This window comes from Nelusetta ayraudi, unplaced genomic scaffold (assembly GCF_046127955.1).
Source record: "Nelusetta ayraudi isolate G7.1 ecotype Tasmania unplaced genomic scaffold, CSIRO-AGI_Nayr_v1 ptg000053l, whole genome shotgun sequence".
In the NCBI taxonomy this organism is placed as follows: Eukaryota; Metazoa; Chordata; class Actinopteri; order Tetraodontiformes; family Monacanthidae; genus Nelusetta; species Nelusetta ayraudi.
The window spans coordinates 5,405,151-5,429,634 of NW_027466103.1; the positions used below are offsets into that span (position 1 = coordinate 5,405,151).

The window sequence follows — 24,484 nt, forward strand, 5'->3', positions numbered from 1 at the left end:
TTCAGTCAGTCAGTCACGGTAAAAAAACAGCAGCCAAAACAAAACGGACAACTGGAGACTCGAGCGGGATAGCGACGGCGGCGGCGGCGGCGTCGGCGTAGACCCGGGAAGCGAAAGTAAAAATAATCCGGCTCCATACTTCCTGTGTGCGTGCGCGCGTGTGCGCGCGTGCGCGCCAGAGTGCATGCGGGAGCTTGTCCTCGTGCGTGTTTGCGCCTCCTGGCCCCGCCCACTCGCCCTCGCCTCCGTGACGTAGCAGGCCGAATGTCGCCAATAGACTTCAGTTGTAGAAATGGCAGCGCTGAGACAGGAGCATCGGTATGGGCTCTCCTGTGGCAAAATCAACAAAAACAGCCCTAAGCAGAGCCTATACCACGTCAAACTCACTGACACCGCCATCCGGACCTTGGAAACCTACCAGAATCTCAAGGTAATTACATTTTATCCGCCTGAACTTTTTGGAGCTGGAGTGTGTTTACAAGCTTTATTGTCATTCTCTCCCCCCCCCCCCACCGACCTCCTGTCTACCTCCAATTGCTTCCCAACTCCGGGAACTGTCGGGGAGGGGGGGGGGGTCCTGCTTGGCAGCGCAGCTGAGTGTCTGTCTGTGCGTTTCCTGGTTTACTCGAACGGCATAAAATAAAGTTAATTTGTGGTGAAAGTAGTTGTCGGGTCGCGGATTGAAGCGTCCGCGACCGACGGAGGCGCTCGGCGTCGGTTAAATTCTGGCTATGGCACACACACACACACACACACACACACACACACACACACACACACACACAGAGGGAGAGAGAGAGAGAAAAGACGGCAAAAGCTGAAAATGATCGCCCGCTCAACCATAACAGGCGACTCGGGAGACTTTGATGAATGAAGCGGTGGTTTCATCAGGCTCAAATCTCCTGTAAGCCCGCGGTGAAAGGTGCTCAGGGCAGGAAAAAGGAGAGGCTCCGGCTATTTTAGAACTGCGCTGCTTCGCCCGCTTGTTTACCCGACGCGTAATCTCCCCCGAAAACAACCAAAAGGTATTAAAGTTCCTCCGTGACAGACGCTGCTTTGTTGGTGCTCGTGACGGTCGGGGAAGCCGCGTACATTACAGCGGTTTTGTTTTTTTTTACTCCCTTTAAATTGAGGGCGGACACATTGTCACGAAATGTCTCGTTGCTTTTTTGTGTTTTTTTTTTTGTCAGTCTGCGCGTTTATTTTTGGTTGGGGATTTTTTTCTTTTCTTCACATTTTTATGTTCGTTTGACTCCAGGCGATACATTAATAAACAAGCTATGACGTAAATGATAGCGCCTTGCGTGAACGGAGAGACAGCTTTAGTGGCTTTATGATCCATTAGATCCGACCGAGATAGTTCAGTGTACTTGATAAGACATTAGCCCCACAGTCAGGGCTGCACAGGCTCATTTGCCTTGGCTTTCCTTCTCCCTGGATGTGGAATTCAGGGCTTCGGCTGCTTCATCTTTTCCCTTATCCTCCCCCCCTTCATCTTCCCCAGTATGGAATTGCTGGACCCTTGTGTGCTATTGCTCTTGTTTTTTGCTTTTGTTTTGTTTTTGTTTTGTTTTTGTCTATTACACGCCTTGGAAGACCGCCCAGCTCTGGAGCTCATTGGTTCTGTGAAGCAGAGTAAACTTCACAGAGTTCAGCCTCGCCAGCCTCCTGGCCGGCTGAAGAAAAAAGGGGACAGGCAGAGCAGGCAGTAGAGGTTAGAACTGCAAAACTTTTTCCAAGTCAAAGACCACCCCCAGAATGTCCACTTGTTTTCTGACCACCACCCACTGTGGCGTGGAAGATCCAGGAGCCTCACCACACCTGAATAAGTTTATTTCATTATTACAAGTGTGGCTTGTTTATGCATTTTATTAGACGAGCTTCGCAGAGACACCGACAAAAATTGTGTGTGTGTGTGTGTGTGTGTGTGTGTGTGTGTGTGTGTGTGTGTGTGTGTGTGTGTGTGTGTGTGTGTGTGCGTGCGCCGCGTCACATTCGTGCTACAAGTGAAAAAATGTCAGCCTTTTGTTTCGCTGGGCGAGGGCTAATTTGTCGAAACATGCAACATTGAGTTCATTGTATCTCTCGGCACTTGTGTGATGAATGCAAAGGATTAAAGGGAAAATGAAGGAGGATTTGGATAATTAATTGTCAAAATAAATGCTTAATAATTCCATGTTTGTCTTAAATAATTTAAAACATCTCCCAATAGGGAGGGACCTATCAGATAAAGGATCCATTTTGTCTAAGTGATGGCATCCTTAGGTTTTTAGTGGCAAATAAATCAATTATTTATGCTTTTGACATTAGTCGCAAGCCATTAATAACACCAGTGCTTAGCTCGCTTGCTGCTTATTTAAACATTTTAAAACAATATTAATTCTTCTTTCTCATTTACAAAGCAGTTATACACATATTATTCTTTTAGAAACACAAAACAAACCTTTATGGTGGCAATTTAATGGTCCAACGGCTCCAGCATAGAAGGATAACAAAGGGTGGTGCACAACATGCGAACCCTTAATATCTGAATTTCGCCTAAATTGCTCATATCACATCTGCCATGACTGACAGCCAAATTGGTTGGCTTATAGTTAAACATCATATAAACGTTGAAAACTTTGAACCAATCGGTGGCATCAGTGTATGAATAATTACTTTGGAGAAATGTCGAGACAAATTAAGACCCTTAAGTAAATAAGTGTATTTTGAACCTTCCACTGTTGACCCGTGTAAAAAAAAAAAACCAACAGCATTAATATTAAACTTTTGTATTTATTATTTAATTCCATATTAAAAGCTCAACCAAGAAAATCATAACAAGGCTCCTGAACTGGGAGAACATTTCCCAACACTATTAATAATAAATAAAGAGCGCTGTCAATCACAGACACTGCTGTATTTCACAGATAATAGCCTCCATCTATTAAGCATGCTCATGTTGCCTCACAGGCGGGTATCTTTTTTTATGATTTATTTTTGCCTCGGCAGCAGGGGGGAAGCAATAATCCAGTAGCATTATAGTCTGGAGGACAGGAAGGTACATTCTGGTCTCAGAAAACAGCTTTGTCGAGAGAAAAAAAGGGAGAAAAAAAAATGCATTATGAAGCTTTTAAAGTAGACGTTTTGGACAAACAGAATTGATTCTGGATGGAGTCGTGTCTCTCCTCCGGGGTCTGTCGGAGCAGTTGTTCATTTAATTATTTTGAGGGGGAAATCCTCAACACACAAAAAACCACCACAGCACACTTATTGACGTGAACAGGGTATGTATAGATTGATTAATCCCACGCATTCCACTGAAGATTAGGGCCAGAAACCCCCTGAACTCCAGGCTTAATGATACAGAAATATGGCAGTAATTCATCAGGGGAGGGCGCAACGGGAAATGGATATTATAGCAACGTTTCGGCCGGTTAATGAGAAAAGTTCACCGCAAATCGTCTCATCAAGGTGATTGTGTTATCCAGAGATATCCGCCACAGCGGAGCAGGAACAAAGGCAATATTTTTTTTCGCTCGTAATTAATGTGCTGTCCGTCAGATTAAAAGTGAACATGAATCCTGACCAGTTTCGTCTTCTCTCTGTGTGTCTCTGTCTCTCTCTGTCCTCAGGCATCACTATCAAATCAGCCAGCCATTTGCTTCAAGGGGAGCCAGGGGGTAAGATGTTTTGCATACTCTCCCTAATGCCTCAGAAATTGAATGCTCTAATTACTTCGGATTTGCGGTGGAGCGCACTTGTGACAGTCCCCCTCCACATCTTTGATTTGATTCATATGCACCCAATGAACGCGCGCGGGCATCAGGAGGGCGGCCAAATGATGTTAAGGCTGCCGTACGTTTTTTTTTTTTTTTTGTGGGCGGGTTATATCCTCGCACGGAAACGCTTCAAAGCGAGGTGCATGTTCCCACGCGGACCATCCATACTGTAAAAGATGCACGCCTGCGTCCAGCCAACCAGATTAGCCGGGCCACTGTTTGACCCTCGCTGACTCTGCCTGCTGGGCCGCCTATGTATTTACCACACCGTCGGCCTCCGTCTAAAAGAAGCTGCTCTAATCCCCGCAAGAGCCGATTGCGACGGACGAAAGTGACTTTGCTGCGTGGACAAGTGGCGGCGGCCGTGCGCGCTCGCAATCGCAAAGCCCCGAAAGACAGGGTGCGCAGTGGCCCCAGGCTGCCAGCCAGGTTACTGGGTCAGGCTCGCAACTGGGGAGGCTTTGTTCAGGGAGGGGGAGGAGGCGGGCGGGGGGAGTCCACAAACCCCAGGGAGCCCCCCCCACCCCCACCCCACCCCATCCACCCAGCCCTCCCTCCCGTTCTCCACGCCTGTTGTTTCTGCAAAGACATGAAAGGTTTGAAACACGCGGAATGATTCGCGCATGTTGGAATTTTTTCAATCCCGGCAGCGTGGAAAATCTACCCGCGAAGGACGCCGGGAATCCGTGTTTACACGCGACGTCGTGTCTGGTGAAAACAAGCAGGCACATTAAGCGGCTCGCAGCATCTTTTTCCCCTCTGTGCTTTTTTTTTTTTTTTACCCGTCAAGAAACGTTAAGTGAGTGTAAATTTAAGTGTGCTTTTAATCTGCCAATGGGATTTGGCGATTACATCGCGGCTGGCACATTACATATTCAAATTGCTTCGCAGGATTCCGGCTCCCTCCCCCTCCCAACAATAGTTTCCTCGTGCTGGACGATTGGGCATTAATGAGCTCGCTGCGAAACCATCGGCGGCGGTGACGGCGGCGCTAGTGGGGGGAGGCCAGATTAAGCCGTTAGTGGGGGGAGGATGTTGGTGAACATGGCAGTCTGGCGCACGACATAACCAGCGGGGTCCTTATCCAACGCCGAAGGTTTCACTGCGGCGCAGATTTAGGCCTCCGCTCACTTTTTTTTTTTTTTTTTTAAATCAGAGGGTTAGGGTGAGAGCGTTTTGCAGAGCTCATCCCTAAAACGACGGAGGCACCACGAGGTGCACGGGGGTCATGTGTCGCGGGTGACGTTGCTCGGCTCGCTCCCTTTCTCCGATCCCTCCCCCGTGGCTGTCTCACGTCACTTCTCGTGCAAAAAAAAACAAGAGGCTTTCAAGGCTACAAAAACCAGAGGAATTCTTCACATTACTGTCCTGGCGTCGTTCCAGGGCCGGGCTGCATCAGAGGCCGGGGGGACTTCTGTCGAGAAATAGCACACCGGGGTTTTCGGCTGCCCTCCTCCAACCCGGTGGCATTCAGCCTTATTGTAAATTATCTGCAGAGTCTTTAATAATGCAATGAAAGACTGAGACCTCGGTGACTGCCAGTGAGGGGTATAAAGTGCACAAATTACAGCATCCACCCAGTCCCTCGTTTCTGTTCACACGGTTGCAAAGAGGGATAGGACGGAAGCAAAGTGAATGGCCTTGATCGATGAGAAACATTTTGAGCGTAAAAGACAGAAAGTGATGCAATTTGTGGAAAGAAAAGAAAGAAAAAACCTGAAATGTGCATAGATGGAAATCGAAAACAAATAAGACATGGATGACTTTGAAATAATCTCAGTGGGATTAAGTAATGTATTCAGTGCTGGTCCGAGTTCCCATGGCCTGGAATTTCACATCCCGGTGCTTGTTTTCCTTTGCGGTTGGCAGCAGGCCTGCTACTGGGCATGATCTATATCCTCTTAGTGAGAAATGAAGTCTGTTTTTATACTTCTTAATTCTTTTATATTGACTTGAAGCTGCAGGGTGCATTTTCATTTGGAAATGTTCTCTGGTGTCCAACGTTACGTCGGCTGAAAAGCGCGCACCTTGTCTCCGTTTGTACTTACGTTTCTCCGTCCAAACCCGAGATTGCATTACACGGCAGTTATCCAGCGTTTCGCCTGCGCTAAATTCAGCACTCATTAGCTGAATTCCGTCACAGAATATGAGCCTGACATCTCCTGCGTCAACGCACTGGGGGTTGACGTAGTTTAAAATTTTTCATCTCCCTCCGCTGACGTCGAAATGCGCTTGTTTTTCGTTCATGGCACAGCCTGAACTCACGTGCGGGGCTGCAGCGACTACAATAGGAATGTTTAGGCTCTCTTGAAGATATTCCCATGATGGCTGCGTGTGAAGTCCCCAGTCTCTCCCTGGGCTCCCCTCCCGCCTTGCCTCTTGATTATTTTGCCATTTCGCCCCATGGCTCGACTCAATCCTTGGGAGACATCGGGGGCCTCTATCTCACACACGGCTGCTCTGGCTCCACCCCCCACTACCACGCCGCTCTGCTTCACCTCCTGCGAGCACTGCAAATAAGCCTTTGCAGCGTGCAGCCAGTGCGTTTATGTGTATGTGTATGTGTATGTGTGCATGCACACATCATTTTTCTTTCCCCCCCGTCCCTTTTTTTTTCTGGGGCTCTCATTAGAATAACAATAACAGGAATGCAGTTTGAGAGCCGTTCTCCCCCAGTGGCATAGCAGCGAGAGGGAGAGTTGTCCCACGTGTTCCTGAAAGGGCACACGCCGCTCCATTCATCCAGATGTGTTAAGCCCCTGTGTTCTCGACTCGTTTGAGGCCAACTGTGTTTATGCAGGGGCAGTTTGGAGCGTTAGATCATGTGGTATATTTTAGGGATAGACCTCACGAGATTTAGAGAGGAATTTTGTTCAATTAGCTCCTCTGTCATTATTGTGTTCTCTCGCTCAGTGGTTCCAAGCCCATGGACCATTGCCCACTCTTCAGCCCCAGAGCACCTTTTTTAAATGTTAAAGTGTTTTTGAAAAAACAGATATACTTTCAATGAGTTCTGTAACAATACAGATACTTTCTCCCAATGTTTCCTCGAATGCGGCAGCAGCGAAATGAATTTTCTTTTGAGTTTGGAGCTTTGGGTCTCTTTGGGTCTTGCGTGTGGTATACATGGAAACTATCTCACTAAGAAAAAAACCAGAAGAGTCCTTTGGCTGTGCTTTGTTAAAGACATTTCACAGCTGTCTTTGTTTGTGTTCCTGTCACATTTTTGGAGTTTAAAGCCAATTTCCGACAAATATCTTGAAATCTGGAATAGGAAAGATACACTTGTTCCATACTGTTTAACTACCTTAAAACAAAAACACTGACATGCTATTGCATTTGTGTGGAAAAATACTCAGTGGTGCACTCTGGCTTTGTGAGTGAGCCTTGCATTTAACTTTGAAGTTTCCCTGTGTTTTACTCAGGTTCGGACATACTTTCCAGCAGACAATCATGAATTGTTGTAGGATTACAGTCAGCCTGCTTTTGTGGAGAGAGTTGAGTAATGGGAGGGTAATGCAGCGCTGCCAGTGGTTGTTGTGGGATTTCTCCAGCGAAACTGCTGGGAATTGACAAGGGAAGCACAGTATAAGCCCTTGCGCATTTAAGGTCTAATATGAGTGTAAACAGGCAATGCTGTCTTTTAAAGCCGCTGCGTCTTACAAAAATTAATAAGGGTGCAAGACAAGGAACAAAGCATGACTGTCTATTTTCAAAGCTGTCTAATTTTCCTCATGAAGAAGAATATTGTCCTGTCACTTAATGCAGGCTTTTAAAATCCCCATCCCTCTGTGAAAGGGAAGGCACCTACAGTTGGTGGGGGTGGGGCTGTCGTGGCCGTGGAGATGGAGAGTGTTTGTTGAGGTTGACAGATTAGCTTCAGCTTCTTGGAGGAGAAAAAAAAAAAAGACTGATTCTGCTTGGCATAACAGGCAGTACCTTGGGGGATGCTCGACAGTTGCCCATCCCCATATCCCCACACCGACTCCCGTCAGTCCCCACCCCAGCCCAGCCCTCCCTTCTTCTCCTGCCTTTCCTGTCTCTACCAACCCCCTTCGATGAATAGATCCCCCAGCACAGGAACCACCACATCCAGGCAGTGCTCACTGGAAGCGCCGCTCAGACAATAACAAATGTTGTTTTTGATTCCGACCGCGGGGACAGCGGGACGCAATTTGTGAACACGGCCACGTCGTTTGTATAAAATAGTCGCCTTTGCTGCGCTCGCTTGAAATGAACGTGAAAGGAAACACGCGCGAGAGTCAAATGTTTTAAACACACCGGGGCATTTCCTCAACTTCCTGATCTTGGTCCTTTGTTAGGATATTGCCACGAAGAGGGAAGGTGGAATGGATGCACTTGTTCCAGCCACCATCAACACCACCTCTCCCTCTCCCCCTCCATTCTCCGCTCAGTCGCCTGACACATTCCTAAAGGAAGATTATTTAGGGCCATCCTTCATTTAGCTGGCTCTACTGGGAGCCGCCACCAACTCCCCCCTCTTCCTCCTCCTCCTCCTCCTCCCAGTTGCACACACACACACCCAAAACCCCCCAGTCCTTCCCTTTACCCTCCAACAACAACACACAGCCACACGTCCCTGCTATTCATGAATAATCCAGGCGGGCCGACAGCCCATTGCACTCCGCTTTGTGGGGGGAAGACGTTAGAACAAAAGACAGGCAGCTCGCAGAGCGGCTATGGCTGAGCAGGCTCAGATGAGAAGACAATGGTAACTGGTGTCAGTGCAGACGGGGACAGGAGGCAAAGGCTTCAATGTAAATCACATATCCACAAGTCTGCTCGCCGTCTCGCCGTTGTCCGGGCCAAATACCAGAGCCGGGAATCTTCTGGGTTTTTCCTCGGCGCGGCAAAGCAGCGGCAGCGGGGGAAGCTCTCATCCTCGCCTGCAGATGTTTGGCTTGCAAGAGCACGGGACGGACGAGTGTGTGTGTTTGGGGGGTGGGGGGGTGGGGGTTGGGGGGTGTGAGATCCCTATTAGTGGAACTTTTTTTTTTTTTTTTTGTCCTTTATCGTCAAACGGCAGGGTTAAGAACTCCTTTTAACCCCATCAAGAAGGACGAACAGCCAAAACAGGCTAAGGCAGTTAGAGATGAAGTTTTTTTTTTTTGCAAGGACATCAGCGATGCTCTCCTTTGTCCTTGCTCAACTGCTGAGCCCCCTGCCAAGATTTTCTGTTCCAGTCCAGTTCACACCTTATAACAGCTTGAAAGTATTTGACATTTCCAAGCCCTCGGGCCCTGGAGTAGCAGATGTGGCAGGGTTTGTGGCCACATAGGCAGTTATTGTATCAGCCAGTGCGCTCCACGGGGGGCTGTGCTGATAAGGTGCTCATGATTGCTGTTGTTGCTGCCATTTGCTTGCTTTGCCACTAAACTTAGTCTTACGGCCAAACTTGATTTATTTTTATTTTTTTAAATCAAGCAGCAATGCAGCACACAGCTCACGGCTCTGCATGATGTTAGGAGCCCCTCATGATAAAAACACCCCATTAAGCCCTTCTCTGATTAATTAATCATCAGATTTAAGGACTTACACAATCATAATTAGAGCAGAATGGTGCCAGAGCATTTTAAAGTCCTCTTCTGTGTTGAGAAACAGTCATTTAATCATTTTGGTGACATGATTATTTACCGGCGGTGTTTTTAAGGAGCAATTGTCTTCAAGTGTCCAAAAATTCAATGATGTTGGCGTGAGTGAAGTCAACCTTTATAGAAAGGCGTCATATAAGACTTAAACTCTTTAACTGAACGACATAAGTAGGTCATTTTTTATTTAAAAATTAAACGAGACTCCACAAAAACCAATTACATTTTTGACATTTTACTGTTACCGTACTGTATACTGTTATGTGTTATATCTCCCTTATCATGTTTCAGCCATTTGCTTCTGGAAACGGCAGATAATGTGTCAACGATATCAGGGATTAAGGAAGTAAAACAATCAACGCTACCACAATCTGTACTGTAAAGCTAATGGCCTTCTTGATTTTGAGGAGTTCTGCACCAACACTTGCAAACGAGTCGCAGCCAGCAGCAAACAGCAGTTTTGCTCGCGGCCTTTCGTAGTACATTTACTGTGCCAAAGCCAAGTAAGCACAGTTACTGTCAGTGACATGAATGTGTGTGTGACTCACCAGTCCATGGCCCGGAGTCATTTGGACTGTATTTTTGTGTGGGTCGTTATCAGCTGTCTCGGAACTCTGTTTACCAATTCTAGAAACTCTTAAAACACTGTGCAGTGTGTGCTCTCTGAGCCAATAACCTTGTTTTTCCATGGTCGGGTTAAAGAGCGCGCAGTGGCTTCGGTGCTCTATGTTATTTTTGTTTACGTCTCATTGCACATGTTGACTCTGCAAATTCAAACTAATTATAGTTTTCCCCTTTGAAGTGCAAGCCCAGCCACTGTATGTGTCTGATGGGCATGCTCCACACACATATATAAATAGCATCAGCGGATTAGATCACAGCTTCATATGGAGAAGACTATGACTCAGCGTCTTTTGGTAAATCTACACCCACTGGTTGACTGAAAGTACCTGCAGGACCAAAAACCTGTCAGCACATGTGCTGTAACTGACTTTAGGCAAGAAGAATGATAATGAAAAAGGCCACTTCATACATTTACTGTAATTTCCAGCGTCACCATAATCTGTAAACTGCATTAATCGATTTTTTTCACCACAGCCTCATTTGACTCTAAATGTCACTTTAAAGGACCAGCAGGAAGAGGCCCTAGAAGGCGTAAATATCATCACACAGCTCCCACACATGACTTCCGTAAACAAGGACAGCTTCCTCAAACAACTTCTTCAGTTTGAGGAAGTTGTCTTTTTATGGCAACTCTTTCAAATAGATTGCAATTCCCCTACACGGTAATCACAGCTGAGAATTTCAGATCCTCCTGCCGATTAGTTCAAGGAAATGACAATGATTGTTGACAGAATGTTTTGTTCAGATCAGGGGACGTAATCATACAGATTTATTTTACACAAGGAAGATAGGTGTTAAAAAGCTACATAAAATTCCCCAATGGTAATACTTGGATTCTGGGCTTTATGTCAGCAAAGGAACAGAAGCAGCTTTGTGGAAAAAATGTTGAGGACTTGTTAAACAGCAGAAAACAGAGTGTAATTCTGTTTTCCTCCCCAATTTCTCCAAGTTTATGCTCATGTTTTGAGTGAGAAGCTGTGACTCGGGCTCTCATTCGGTCGAACGGGACCAATCACAAGAGGCCCAAGTGCATTAGCAGGTTTCCGCCCTCAAAGTCAGATCGATGTTCGTGAGCATAACTCAACTTGGATGGTTGCATGCGTGGCTGCATACACCCTGGAGCAGCCAGCGAGCTTTGACTTGCGAGTGGCGGCTGCTTTGTGATGTTGCTGCTGGCCTCTTTACATGCAATTTGCCACGCACAATTATTTTGTCTTCTCGCTTCTTGGATTGTTGCACCTGCCCGTTCAACTTTTCTTTTTTTTTTTTCCCCCGCAAGTGGCAGTTAATAATTGCCGTTATTACAAGTGAGAAGTGCCAGTACTTGTGTTTATTTGTCTATATTCGAAGAATCTCTCCTGACATGACAGAACCAAACTTATTTCTGAGCTTGTAAGATATTATTTTATTTTATTTATTTATTTTGACTATTTTTCTCTTTTTTTACCATCTTTTTAGAGTTTCTCAATCCTGCGCAGAGCAACATTGCTCTCTCAGTCCTCATTCTCACGAGATCTGTGTAAAGTGGTCCGTGCAAACTGGTCTTTGCACCGACTGCACAAACAGAAGTTTACTTCCAATCTGCCCAAGTATATGTGGTTCCCGGCATGTTGAGGCTTAATGGGCAAGCCGGGATCCAACGGGTTAAATGACATATGGTTATGAAGCTTGAGAAGGAAGCCGTGAATAAAACGCGGAGTGGGGGAGGAGGGGCGACCTCTGAACAGTCTGACCTGAGTGACATCGATTAGAATTAGAATGTGAAGTGTGCACGGTGGCATGGACAGAGTGGGGGTGAGGGGCTAAAGTCTAATGCACGGCTGAAGGGGGGGGGCCGTTAACCGAAAAACGGCGGCGACATGGCGGCACTGTTGCAGCGCTCAACGTGCAGAGAGCGCCTGCATGACCCCTCTCTCAACCCCCTCCTCCCCCCAGGCTGGCTTTGTTAAAACGTACTCCACCGCGGCTCTTCCCTCGTGTCTGCATTCCAGCCAAAAAGGATTTAAGTAACCTGTTGCTTCTAATTTTGGTCCGGGCGGCTACTATTTCAATTCTCCCAAAGGGTCTGGATTACTCGTCCCGCCTCTTGTCTCAGCGCATTTGCACAATGTTCAGCTCGGAACCGCTGTTGCAGGGATGCAACGGTCCGGCCGCTGCTCCGACTGAACGTTCAGACATAAATAGGTCAGAATTAATGCATCTCAAGTGTCCGCGGCCTCGCTGGCTGCTTTGGTTTTGTGTTGACATGGGTGGGCCTGTGTACATGAGGGGAAAGCCGGGGGGGCCGGTGGGGGCAGGGTGAACGGCAGGCGTTGGGCTTTCAAGGAGGAGGGGTGCTGGGCAGAGGCGCAAGCTCATTGGCTCGCTCTGGCTGGAAAAAAGAGAGAGAGAGAGAAGAGAGAGAGGGGAAAAGAACTGCTTATGGTCTTGCTGCATGACTGGGCATTTGTGACAGCGATAGTCCTGCCTGCCACATCTGCCAGGGACACTGTGGTCTGAGCCAGTCAGCTTGTAATCAATCACTCGCTACTGATAACTAAAGAGGCAGCTTCTAGTCAGTCTGACTGATTTGTGTTTTCGTAAGGCCTGACCTCAAAAAAGGTGCCTGTGTACTTTGGCTCGGGGCCGCGGGCGCGAAGACCGCCGCAGAAAGAAAAGAAAAGGGAAAAATCACATTTGGAAGCGGTGTCACATTTAGGTGCAGCTCATCAGTGAGCAAGCAAGCGTGCGTGCGTACGCGCGTGCGTGAGCGGGGATGGTTGTTAATCACAGGGCCGCTGCTGAATCTAGGGCATGCGAGCAACAAGAGTGCAAAACTGTCCATTTTGGGCTGCGGGCTGCTTTGATAAGAGCTGCTGCAAAGTGTGTTTTAAAGGTTGTATTACCTGCTGGTTAATGACTTTCTATGCTGAACTGTCCTCCTGACAGAACTGGGTTTTTGGGTCATTTTATGTAACTGGCGTCTGATAGAGGGAGACTTCACCCTGCCGGCTCCGTCGTTGTGAGAGCAGTCTGTTGACAAAGTGAAAAGGCCGTCCTGAAGTTTTGCATGTAACCCAGACTCCACCCACGACTGACGGAGTGTTGGGTTGACCAAAGTACGAGTCCAAGTTCCAATGTATTTAGGATGTCGGGTTTTGTCGATGACCAACTGCGTCAAAAAGCAGTTCAGGTCAGACTTTTCAAGTTGGATTGCAAGAAAAAAAAAATCAAAATACTGGGGTGGGAAAAAGTTTTAAAACAACCCTCCAGATTTTACACAATCTCACTTGTCATGAAACATATTTGAGAAATGTGCATCAGAAAGACAATCGAAGTTTTTTGCGTTATCGTGCTTGCCGTGAACATGTGGCACTGTGGCGCACTGTCTGACTGGAACATCCAGGTTAGACCATAACGGAACAGTACGCGTGCAGGTTGGAGCTTGTCAGTTGTGGGTGACTGTACAAGAGTGATGTAGAAAAATGTTTTCCCACAACTGCAGCTAACCACTTTTGTCAACACTGACTGAAAACACGACAAGCATTATATAACTCACGAAGCCCTTGCTGTGATTCATTCCTAACTCTAAAGTCATACTGACACTTTTGTGCAGCATTTACCTGAACAGGATGCTTATTTTTACGATGGACGCGTCCATTTCACTCTCCTGACTTACAAATGGAACACTGTCAACACAGTCCTGACATTTTCTGGCACCGACTTCCGACCTGCAAGATACGCGGACGGCACCGAAAGGTCAAATTATTTGTGAAAGATAAACAGCGCGTGTCCGTCAAATTATATATGATTATAATATCAGATAAGTTCTCATCAAAGACGCTGATTTATTTTCTTTCCAAAACAGCCTTTCAAATGGGACAGGCAGAAACATGCCTATTACATAACAGACTACTCAGTTATCAGATTTCACTCCAGCATACCTTCATGTGCCATAAAGGGGTGTTTGCATGCGACCAATCCTGAGTTTTCTTAAAGAAACGGGTTAATCTCTTGTTTCTTCCATTTCATTTTTTTCCTCTCTGGATCTCTAACAGTTTCTTTCCTCTTCATTTCCAATAGTACATAAAGATCCCTGCCCCGACCCCCGAATCCCCCGATGGATTCAGAGTCTTCTCCTTCTACCTGTCCAGTGACAGCAAAGACAAGCCCCAGTCCAGCTTCGACTGCATTCACCAGTTTGTTTCAGGGTAAGTAGTGCGCACATAACTCTTTCCACAGTCCACTATAAATGGAATTTGTAGTAAATTTAGTGTCAGAGTGAGACCGCAGGGCCTCAGCACACAGTGGCCTCTCTCGTTAATACTACAACAACAGATGGTACCACTGTCAAGCTACATTGAAAACCAGACAACAATCAGACACAATGTCTGTTGCACCAAAACTGACCTCGGACTTATTTATTTTTTTTGACCAGTCAGAATTGAGAACAGAGAGGTACAGTGTGTGCGGCTTTGCAGGATCAACCGATTGGTTGCGGCGTTTGATTGTAGCTTCTGTCTTTTACTGTAAGCCTTTCAGCCTTTTGAACTAATGCTCAAAAAACAAATCTGGCAGAAAAAAAAAAGGTGCGTGCGGGCACAAGTCGCTAAATGGCTCGCATGAGAGAGTTTTCACAGCACATCAGGTGGCCACAGAGGAAGTTTTTCTGAAATCTTCCCTTCTTCAACTCTCCCCACTGGCAGGGAGGGCAGGGACCGCCTGGAGGGCCAGGGCAGCATTCAGGACAAGATCACAGTTTGTGCCACAGATGACTCATACCAGACGACCCGTGAACGTATGTCTCAGGTGGAGAAGGACATCTGGAGCCGCTCAGCGATTGAGATCAAGCCGGGGCCAAGTAAGCTTTTGCATGATTGCTGTGTATACATTCTGTTGGATCAGAGAGCCCAAGGAAGACCAAGTGGGGTTTACATGGTCTTCGGAAGCTTCTAAAACACTGCATCTTGCCGTTTCACCCTGCTGACAATTGCCATATGGAGTGGAAGTTATCACATAATTGATCAAAGTGCTGCATTGCAATTATCCAAATCAGGGAGACGTCTCTGTTTCTCGCTATTATCCTTTCACTTTGACCAGATTGCTTAGGCACTCTGCCAGTGTCCCTGCCAGCTCCGTTCATGCGCTTGGGTTTTGCCAGAAAAAGGTGTTAACTGCTCCTGTGCTGATGAAGCATTACCTAGAATGCGTTTTCACTTTTTGCATCTCATGAAACCACTCAGAAAATAAGAAGAGGCAGCTTTCAAGCCCATGAAATCCAGTCTTAACATCAACAGTGAGCGTCGCCCTGGACTGATCAACGGCTTTTGGATCACTGTTGTTTAAACAGATTGTGCTTCAAGCCAATCAATAATCCAGCCCCCAGGCTTTGTGACATCATGAGGTCCCATGTTAGTTTAAATAAATGTGTAGTTTATATTTTATAAATGGAAACATGCTGCGCAGACCAGCGCTCCAACATGACATTAAGGATAATTGCTCCACGAGCCAGCTGTTGGAACGACTTCCTACATATTGCTTATCCCACTGTGTTCCAGTAATAGTCTCCTGAAGGGTGTTTGCAAACGCTACATATCTATGACATGCGTATTTAATAAAAGAACATTTAAAAGAAAAAGAGGCACGAGGGACCCTGACTAGAAACCACCTATCAGGAATATCCCAGGATATCCCAGTTATGTCTTTTCAAGCGATCTAGCCGTACCTCATCTTTGCTCCACGAGGCAAAGAGAAGAAATATAGAAAAGCTCAGTTGTGATCACACAGTGGCTCGAATTCTGCGGACGGCACACAGTCGTTTTGTGGTGGCAGACTGTTTTTTTATGGCGATTTAATGAGTCTTTGAGGGGGAAGAAAAGAAAGAAGCTTACTATATACCAACTCACAATTGCAGGTTGCAGAGTAGAAATATGTACACAGTTTCAAGAATGTATGATTTAAAGGTCAGGGGCATCGAGAAGGCAAAGGTCCCACTGACTAAAAAGATGAATTAGAGCGTAGGCATAATTTAGCCCTTTACATACCATAAACACTGTTATTTTTTCAGAGTGAGACATCTGCAGCCTAACGTACACTAGAAGACACTCACAGACAACCACTCACATCTGAAGAGAGTCACAGATTTTTTTTTGTTCCTTCTGACTCGGTAATGCAGTGGCAAGATAAATAGATTCTATGACCACCGCACAACAGACAACCGAGTCCATAGCAGTATGGAAGAATGCGATACTGGCTCCAAAGACTCTAGAACAACCGTCTGTGACTGAAAAAAGCCTGCGTGGCTCGAACCCCAAACTGCTAGAACTTGCGACCTTCAAACAAAGGGGTCTAGTCGCTGCATGTCTGAAATGTAGCAGTGCAAGTTGTTTCAGTGCAGCAGGGACATTTGCCTAAAGTTCTCACTGCGGTAGGTGTTAAAACAAGCCGACCTCTGTGACGAAACCTGAATCCCACGTAGATTGCTGCTCACGCTCCAACCCATAATAAAAAAAAAAAATAATAATGTAAATATCCACAGCGTGCGCTGTGTCGTGCTGCTCCTGCCAGGGTTTGACCCATAGAAACCTCCAAAGTATGGCTTAATGTTGTAATGGGATTACAGTGTGCAGTTATCTATAAGGACTGCCCTGTGAGTTCGGCCGAATTAGAACTGCAGCACAGAAGAAAGGCCCTCTGTGTGTTGCATTCTTCGCTTCCTGTATTCCTCTGTTTACTCAGCAGTATGCTCGGCCTTCTGGCAAACCCCTCCTCCGTTTTCACCTCAGCAGCAGCAGCAGCAGCAGCAGCAGCAGCTCAGCTCGGCTCTCTGTGAGAGATTAGAGACTGGCTAAACGTGCCACACGCCAGTTGTACGGCCATTAAACGTGTTGCTCGGAGGTCCTCCAGGAGCCTAACGAAGGTGCAATGTTCAGCGTGTGACTTTGTTGAGCGCTGAAGGGACTGAACTTTGAAGGGCGCAGGTTGTTGCGGCTCTGTAAGTGCTGCATTTGATTTTTTTTTTTTGAATATTTTTACACCTTCTTCAGCGAAGCAGCCTCACAAAAAAATTACAATTCTGGTATTTGGAACCCCGTCTGAAAGTGTGTTTCATATTTAGGGCACTGTCAGACGGACTTCCTTAAGAAATGGTGGCGCAAGACGGCAGCTAACTGGGAGAAAGACTCTTATTGCTCTATGTGTATTCTTATATATATGAAGCATTATAAGAGTAAATCAAATGACTTTTACTGTAGAGCGAGTATACACTTTTCTTAATGCATTTATTGACTGGACCTTTAAATAATGCCCGACAAACTGTACATCTCCAGAAAGCAGCATCTTTAGCCTTTTGTTTACAGCCGCCCACAAAAATATGGTTGCAAGGCATTTTCAGAGGGCAGAACAAGCAACTGCCAGGTCGGTGAGCGGGAGGAGGAGGGGATTGAGGTCGCAGTGCCCTTTGTGATGTCACAAAGGATTGCTTCAGAGAAGTGCTAGTGCACCCTGTCAGAAAGTGAAAAAAGCCACAGAATTAAAGGGTTGACTTCTTCAATTTTCTGGGGACTTCAAGCCACACCAGGCACATATTATCAACAGAAAGCAGTGAGAGTCCTTCCGGCATTCCGACATTTGGTCATTTCCGCTGAGATCGTTTCCAGATTGTCCGTCACTGCCACTGACAGACAAACTGGCCCTCAACCTCTCCCTTTGTTTTGATGTACAGGCAAATGCGTGAAGATCCACAGGAAGCAGACTCCGGCGTCGGGCTCGGACGGCGGCAGCAAGTACTCCCCGAGCAACAAGAGGAGCCTGGGCCCCAACCCTGTGGCGCACCGGCCCCTGAGGGATCGAGTCATCCACCTCCTGGCCTTGAAACCTTACAGGAAACCTGAGCTGCTGCTGTGGTTGGAGCGTGAGCGAGCCAGTCCAAAGGACAAGACCGACCTGGCCTCGGTGCTGGAGGAGGTGAGAGCGTTACCTAATAAGTGACACAATATGAAGTTGCAAAGGAGGTCTCTTTAAAAAAAAAAAAGATGCTGTTTCTTCGCCCGTGGCATTCGTTATTATTCGTGGAGGAGCTGCCGCTGGAAACAAAGCCTATCTTCCTCATCTTTAAAGATTTTAACCACTGCCACCCTCGCAAGATCCCTTGGTGACTTTCTTCCTGGTGTATTGTCTGCGCGTGACAGTGTCCTCAGGCGGTGGTGGAGCGGAGTCTGTGCTCTCCGCTGTTAGCTGTAATTAGGGCTGTGGTTTAATTATCTTAAGAGCAAGAGTATTGTGTTTTGACAGGAGAGGGTGCGGCGTCTCCAGCTGAGATCTCGCTTCTCGCACAATTCAAAGGGCTTGCTTTCGTTAGATTTGTCAAAGCAGGATTACCCTGTGCTGGAGCAGGCTGCGGCCCTTCACTGTGGAAACAATACCCGACCCGCCGGGGAGAAATGTCCTGTTTTGTTTAAATAAACAGCGCAGTGACGTCGCAGTCTGCTAAGGCCGCCCGACGCTCGGCAACCTCCGCTAGCCTCCTTCCCCGTCGTCATCTTTCTTCTCCCCTCCACCTTATCAATGCTGTGTGTTTTTCAGGTGGGCAAACTGAACGTCAAGGACAGCAGCTACTCTTTGAAGGATGAGCTCTACAGACACGTCCAGAGGGACTGGCCGGGTTACCTGGAGGAGGAGAAGCAACTTATCCACCGACTTCTGATCAGGTGAATTGTTGGAAGCTGGTGTCACAAGGAGTTTAGAGAGCGAGAAGAGAAATGCACTGCCAGTCAAAAGTTTGGACACATACTTCTGATTTAATGTTTTTAATTTCATTTTCATGACTGTTTACATTGTAGATTGTCACTCAAGGCATCAAAACCATGAATGAGCACGTATGGAATATGTATTAAACAATAAAGTGTGAAATAACTCAAACGAGTTTTATATTTTAGATGATCTAATAGCCGCCCTTTATATAAAATATCTAGAACACAACACATTTAGGTATTAAACATTTTGTTCTTCTGCCACATTAATCCACATATCTTGGTCATATATTTCATGTCTTCAGTATTCATCTACAGTGTAGAAAGTAGTAAAGATAAAGAAGAAACAGGTGTGTCCAAACTTTTGACTGGTGTGTGTTATTTATGGTAGTTTTATTTATCTTATAAAACTACTAGCAGCCAAGTGGATTATATTCGCATTTAGACTTTGAAACTGTTTTAAAGTCCTTCTTACTGATTTGACCCATGCGACAACAAGCCTTTAGCTGCCATTTGTGTTCTACTATCTGCTTAACCTACTAGCACCTGTCTAACTCTCTAGGCCCTTGATTTGCTCTCTTTTGGACGAAGCGAAGCTAATATTTTGGATTTTTTTTTGTTTTGTTTAGTTTTTTTTAACCTATATATAACCTAAGCACATGAAAGAGCTTTTTCATCCAGCTCTCAGCAGGAAAACAAATATCATTTCTAAAAGTGTTGCTTCAAAGCTTTCAGAAGCAACACTGGCTGAGGCAGAAAAGGCCGAGGGCTGTGAAAGACCTTGCCAGCGCTGGCGTCAGTTAAAGATCGGCTGCTGAATCGATGCAGAAGTCCGCTGTGATCAAGCTGAAAAGGGGGAGCTTTTTAAATGAATACTTTCTCCGCACTGATGAATCTCTTAATGGACACTTCAAAGCAGGCGGAAAGATTTTCTGGCACGGCGTTGCCAAATGACATTAGCATGGACGAGCAGAGCTGAGCCGCGCGTCCACGGGAGCTCCCCCCCCCCTTTCGCACGTTTCCTTTCCGTCTGCCGGTAAACACGCCGGGCCGCTCTCTTTCATGAACGTTTTGGGGGTGGAAAAAAAAAACGCCACGCGGAATGATTGCATGTCTCTGCGAGTGCAAGGTCTCAATTGCAGCCGGCAGATTATTTTGCCTCCCATAAACTGCGGTGGCAACTGGACAAAATGTAAACTACATTTTGTCCTTCTCGGAGAGTATAGCCTCATTTTCATCCAGGCTTCCTTGTTATCATCACCGTCATCTGCCGTCTTTTTCCCTTCTTTTTTTCTTTTTTTTTTCGAAACGTGTGAGGTCTCTGAAGTGCTCTCACGCTGGCCGTGTGATTAAGAGGGTTGCATGAATCCACTTGGCAGGGGTGACTCGCGGCTGTTTGAGGAAGGAACTGTAGGAAGCAGATTAAGAGCGAGGAGGGTTCGGCCCGACAGGAGGTGAATTCTGCTGCCATTGTTCTGCTCGCCGAGCTCTGTTTAGCCTGCGGATTGCCTGCCTCGCCCGGCGACGACGACGACACACAGGACAAAAATTTGCAAGACGCTGTGACAAAACTTCGGGGAGGGCAGACTGTTGTTTGTCAATAATTAGAACTTGCAAGGAGGGCGTCACAAACCCGTATCTTGTGTTCTCATAAACGCCCTTTCGATGGCCTGTAAATCTCTCACCGGCTCCGCCGTGACCTACATAGCATCGGCCCTGGTCCTGCCGCCGTCCACCTCAACTCAACTGAAGGTGTCCCTGTTCTTTAATCTGTTTTCAGGAAACTTCAGCCGCTCCACAGTAGCCAGTTGAAGAGTCCCCAGTCCAACCATTCATTCCACAGAGCCTCCGGGGACTCGCCTTCCTCGCAACTTAGTCCTGCCAAGAATCTCTCCGTGGTAATTGTCGTCTCCGAATGAATTTCATTTTTCCTTTGACTTCTCCATTCTTGAGAGCAGAACAGACAGAGAGCACTTCCTCATCGGACGACTCATTCCTGGACTTGCCATGTTTGCGCTGTGTGGTTTTATTGTTTCAGATTAAGTATGACAATGAGTGGAAATGTACTAGGAAATATGTGTTATGTGCTGGCAGCTACATTTCAGAGAAACAAACAGGAAAATATGAACCTTTTTCAAAGCTTTCCAAGTGCCAAAACTGAAGGTTGGATTTGGGCCTTCTGCTTTTAGAGACATTTAAATTGGACTCAGGTTGAATCCCAGCTCGTCTTCAGAGTTCGCCTCACTGCACAACGCTTATCAGTGCTCGTTAAACTCAAAGTATGTCTAGTAAACCTTCTGTCTCACATTTATGATGCCGGAAGGATCTGCTGGGGGAAATGTATAACTCCTTGAGAGGTCAGTTTCAAAAGGTCCCTAAATACACTGAACTTCTATATTGATAAACAGTCCATTACTACCATGAGACTCGCTGTTCTCTCGACGTTTTACATTCAGGGTTTCAAACTGTTCCGAGTAGCAGCTGAAGCAAATTCACAGCGCACATGTGAGACTAGTGTTGGTTTTTACTTCTGCGACAGATAAAATTCTCAACAACAGCAATTTATCGAAAGCGAGCGTCGGTGTGTTTGGCCAAGCTCACGTAGCCCGCAACCTCGTTCCTCTCGGTCACTTTGTTCTTTGTCCTTGGCTTCACAGAAACGCCCACTGCCCTCAGAGTCATCCAGCAGTCAGACCCCCAAAAAACAAAGACTATTGGACCAGTGTTTGCCCACGCACTCGCCCTCTCACGGAGAGTTTGGCACCAACGGGCTCCGCAGCGCCTCCGGCCACGCGAGCTCCGGTGCACAGGTCAAACTGGAGTTCGACAAACCCAACAATCACCAGCAGGCGAGTCCGAACCGCCTGTACCTGCCGCACAACCTTCCCAAGACGGAGAGGACGGACAAGGCCCCCGTCACGCCCAACTCCAAGCTGCCCCACGCCGACACGTCCATTTGCACTGGCCAACACCTTCCCAACGGCCAGCACAAAAAGAAGAAGTCCAAAAAGCACAAAGAGAAGGAGCGAGAGCGCTTAAAACCGGACTGGATCGAGACCAGCCCGGACCTGAAGAAGAACCAGGAGCATCTCAAAGGTAATCGACGCACAACTCGGCTTGCACCACTGTTATCATGTCATTGTCGTGTTGGCGTCTTGGAGTTGGAGTCTTGACCGGTCTCGATCAAAAATCCCCAGTCGGTCCAGTCCCAGACCCAGACAAGACTGAGTAAAAAATGCCTCCAGACGAGACAGAGACCCTTAAAAAGTGGTCTGGAGACCAAGATACAATCTCAAGTACAACACTAACACCTGCTGTGCGTTGGTGTGCCGCTAGCCAAGTATCTGCTGTACATTCATTTTTTCATCAGGACATGGCACCGTCAGCTTCCAAACAAAATAAAAGAGGGAGAAAAAGCTCCACGTTTTAGTCGTACTGTTGAAGGCCGACCAAAGGGTTTTCATGTGTTTCCATTTGAGAGCGAGGGAGGGAGCGCGGCGAGCGTTGCCGTTTTACCCACCCTCTGGCCCTTGCTTCAAGTCTGTTGATGATTGACTGCGCAACAGCTGGGTGACCTGCGGTCAAGCGAGTCAGCAGGCAGCGTCGGCGGCTGCTGAGCTGCTGACGTGACTGCTCGCCTCGGATGCCGTCTCTTATCGCAGAACAGATCCCATCAGCGCCCGTGCGATAGTCACAATCTCACATTTGCATTGGCAAATGACTTTAACATTTTTGTGTGTTTCTCCTTATCTGCAGGGCACGAGGGGGAGAAAACGCCTGTCAATCAAACCAGGGAGGAGGAACTTCCTGACTATTTAATGTAAGATAAACACACTCTGGTATATTCCTAAATTTGGACGGGGACACATTTTATTTATTTCAGTGGTTCTCAAAACATTTGGGAGTCCGCATGTGTCACTGTTGACGTCTCCTGACTAAAACTGAGAAGTTCAGGTTTTGGTGTTGAAGCCACAGTCGTGGAGGAAAGAAAACAAACTCCTTCCAGATGAGCTCGGCTCTGCATCGCTTGTGTAAACACAGCGCGCCCCTGCATGCACTGCACTGGGCGAGTGACGTAGTAAACAAACGATCATATGGCTCACATTTATCCATGTGGTCAACACATCAGAGTTACAACAGCGACGTGTCAGGCCTCTCTTTTTTACTGTGGCGCTGCGCCCCCTACTGGATGAATCGGGTATTGAACAAAACAGCTTCTTTGTTGTCTTTTTTAAAAGAGATTTTTCTGCTTCTTCGACTCATTCGATCCCCCTTTCCTTTCTTTGTTCTTTTCAGAAAGTACAGCACCATCACAGCACTGGAGCAGCGGCAGCAGTACAAGGACGACTTTTGTGCCGAGTACGATGAATACCGAGCTCTTCATGATCGGATCGGGGCTATCACAGAGATGTTTGTTCAGTTGGGCTCAAAGATCAACACTCTCTCCCCAGGAACACAAGAGTACAAGGTACTGGAGCGGAGCTTCTGATTGCTCTATTTTCATCCAACAACAACCGAGAGGAGAATATACGGCACTCTAACGCTTCTCATTGTCATTATTTCTTTCAGCTTATGGAGGACCAAATTCTACAAAAGTATAGAAAATATAAGAAGGTAAAAAAAAGTTGTTTTTTTGGTTGTTTTTTTTATCAATATTGCTCATAAAACATTACGACATCACAACTTTTGTAAGTCTGTCTTATGAACTTGATCATGTCACTGGAGTTTGTGTAATTACACGGACTGCCAGAAGAGGGTGACAGTCTTTTTTTAGTGTCTTTATTGGCACATTGCGCAAGATTTAGCAACATCTAATGGAAGGAAAGCAACTTGTAAAAGGTGTTAATGCCTGTTTTCTGATATTCCACGTGCCTTGCATTATTCTTGCGCCAGCGGTGGTGCTTAAAACCCTAAAAATTGTGATAAAATTTTCAAACTTAGAGCAGAAACACATTGGTGACTACAGTTGGCCTTCTCTCTACAAGGAGACCAGCCATTTATGTAAATACCCAAGCTTTTTATTAGCAAATCAAAATCTAAATACGCCACTTGAGTCACTAAACTTTTCCGCACGGTACTTGAGATTTTGCCATTGCATTTAATGGACTTAAGAAGCCGTTCGGAACATTTGTCAGTCATGGATTGAACACGTTTCTCTCCAGGAGAACTTTGTTTTCTGGCGTTCATTTTGTCTTCTTCCAACCACCCGTGTCCCTTGGACTACCGCCCACGTTCTTTAGAAAATATTTGAGTTTGAATCGGCATCATTTAGCAAAAGTGATGACAGTAATAGATTGGAGACATTTAATTTGTGTGTTTCTGTCACCCATCAAGTCGCTCATGTAGAGATCCCAATGAAATGGCCCATCAGCAAGATATTAAGAGTTATTTTGATGTTCTTTGGTTGAGAGGTCGCTTGTCTCACTTGTTCCTCCTCTTCTTCTCTGTGTGCAGAAGTTTCCAGGGTACCGGGAAGAAAAGAAACGCTGCGAGTACCTCCATCAGAAACTGTCACATATCAAAGGCCTGATCACAGATTATGACCGAGCACAAGAACTCTCATAGTCCCTGGCCCCTGGAAGTGACCGGGTGAAATATGACTGGACCAAAAGACTCCCAGAGGACCTGTAGACTGTCCAGCTGGGTCCTGGAGCTGCTGAGACACTTTTCACTTTAACTCCTCCGAGTGTCAATGGAATCAAGGAGCAGTTTTTCAAAAAGAAAGAGAAAAACGGGCTGAGACCATCGACTCGTGATCAAG

General features: G+C 46.6%; 1 protein-coding gene across 1 annotated transcript; it reads left to right on the forward strand.

Annotated features, from left to right (window-relative positions):
* The first annotated feature begins 272 nt into the window (after nt 1–272).
* Nucleotides 273–24,447, forward strand: LOC142896337 (RNA polymerase II elongation factor ELL). Its single transcript, XM_076037931.1, has 12 exons — nt 273–430; nt 3,615–3,662; nt 14,057–14,184; nt 14,680–14,834; nt 17,697–17,938; nt 18,557–18,681; nt 20,504–20,621; nt 21,381–21,819; nt 22,480–22,543; nt 23,020–23,191; nt 23,293–23,337; nt 24,178–24,447. Exons 1-12 carry the CDS (start codon nt 293–295, stop codon nt 24,286–24,288), a joined length of 1,785 nt encoding a protein of 594 aa, XP_075894046.1. The 5' UTR covers nt 273–292; the 3' UTR covers nt 24,289–24,447.
* The last annotated feature ends 37 nt before the right edge of the window (nt 24,448–24,484 follow it).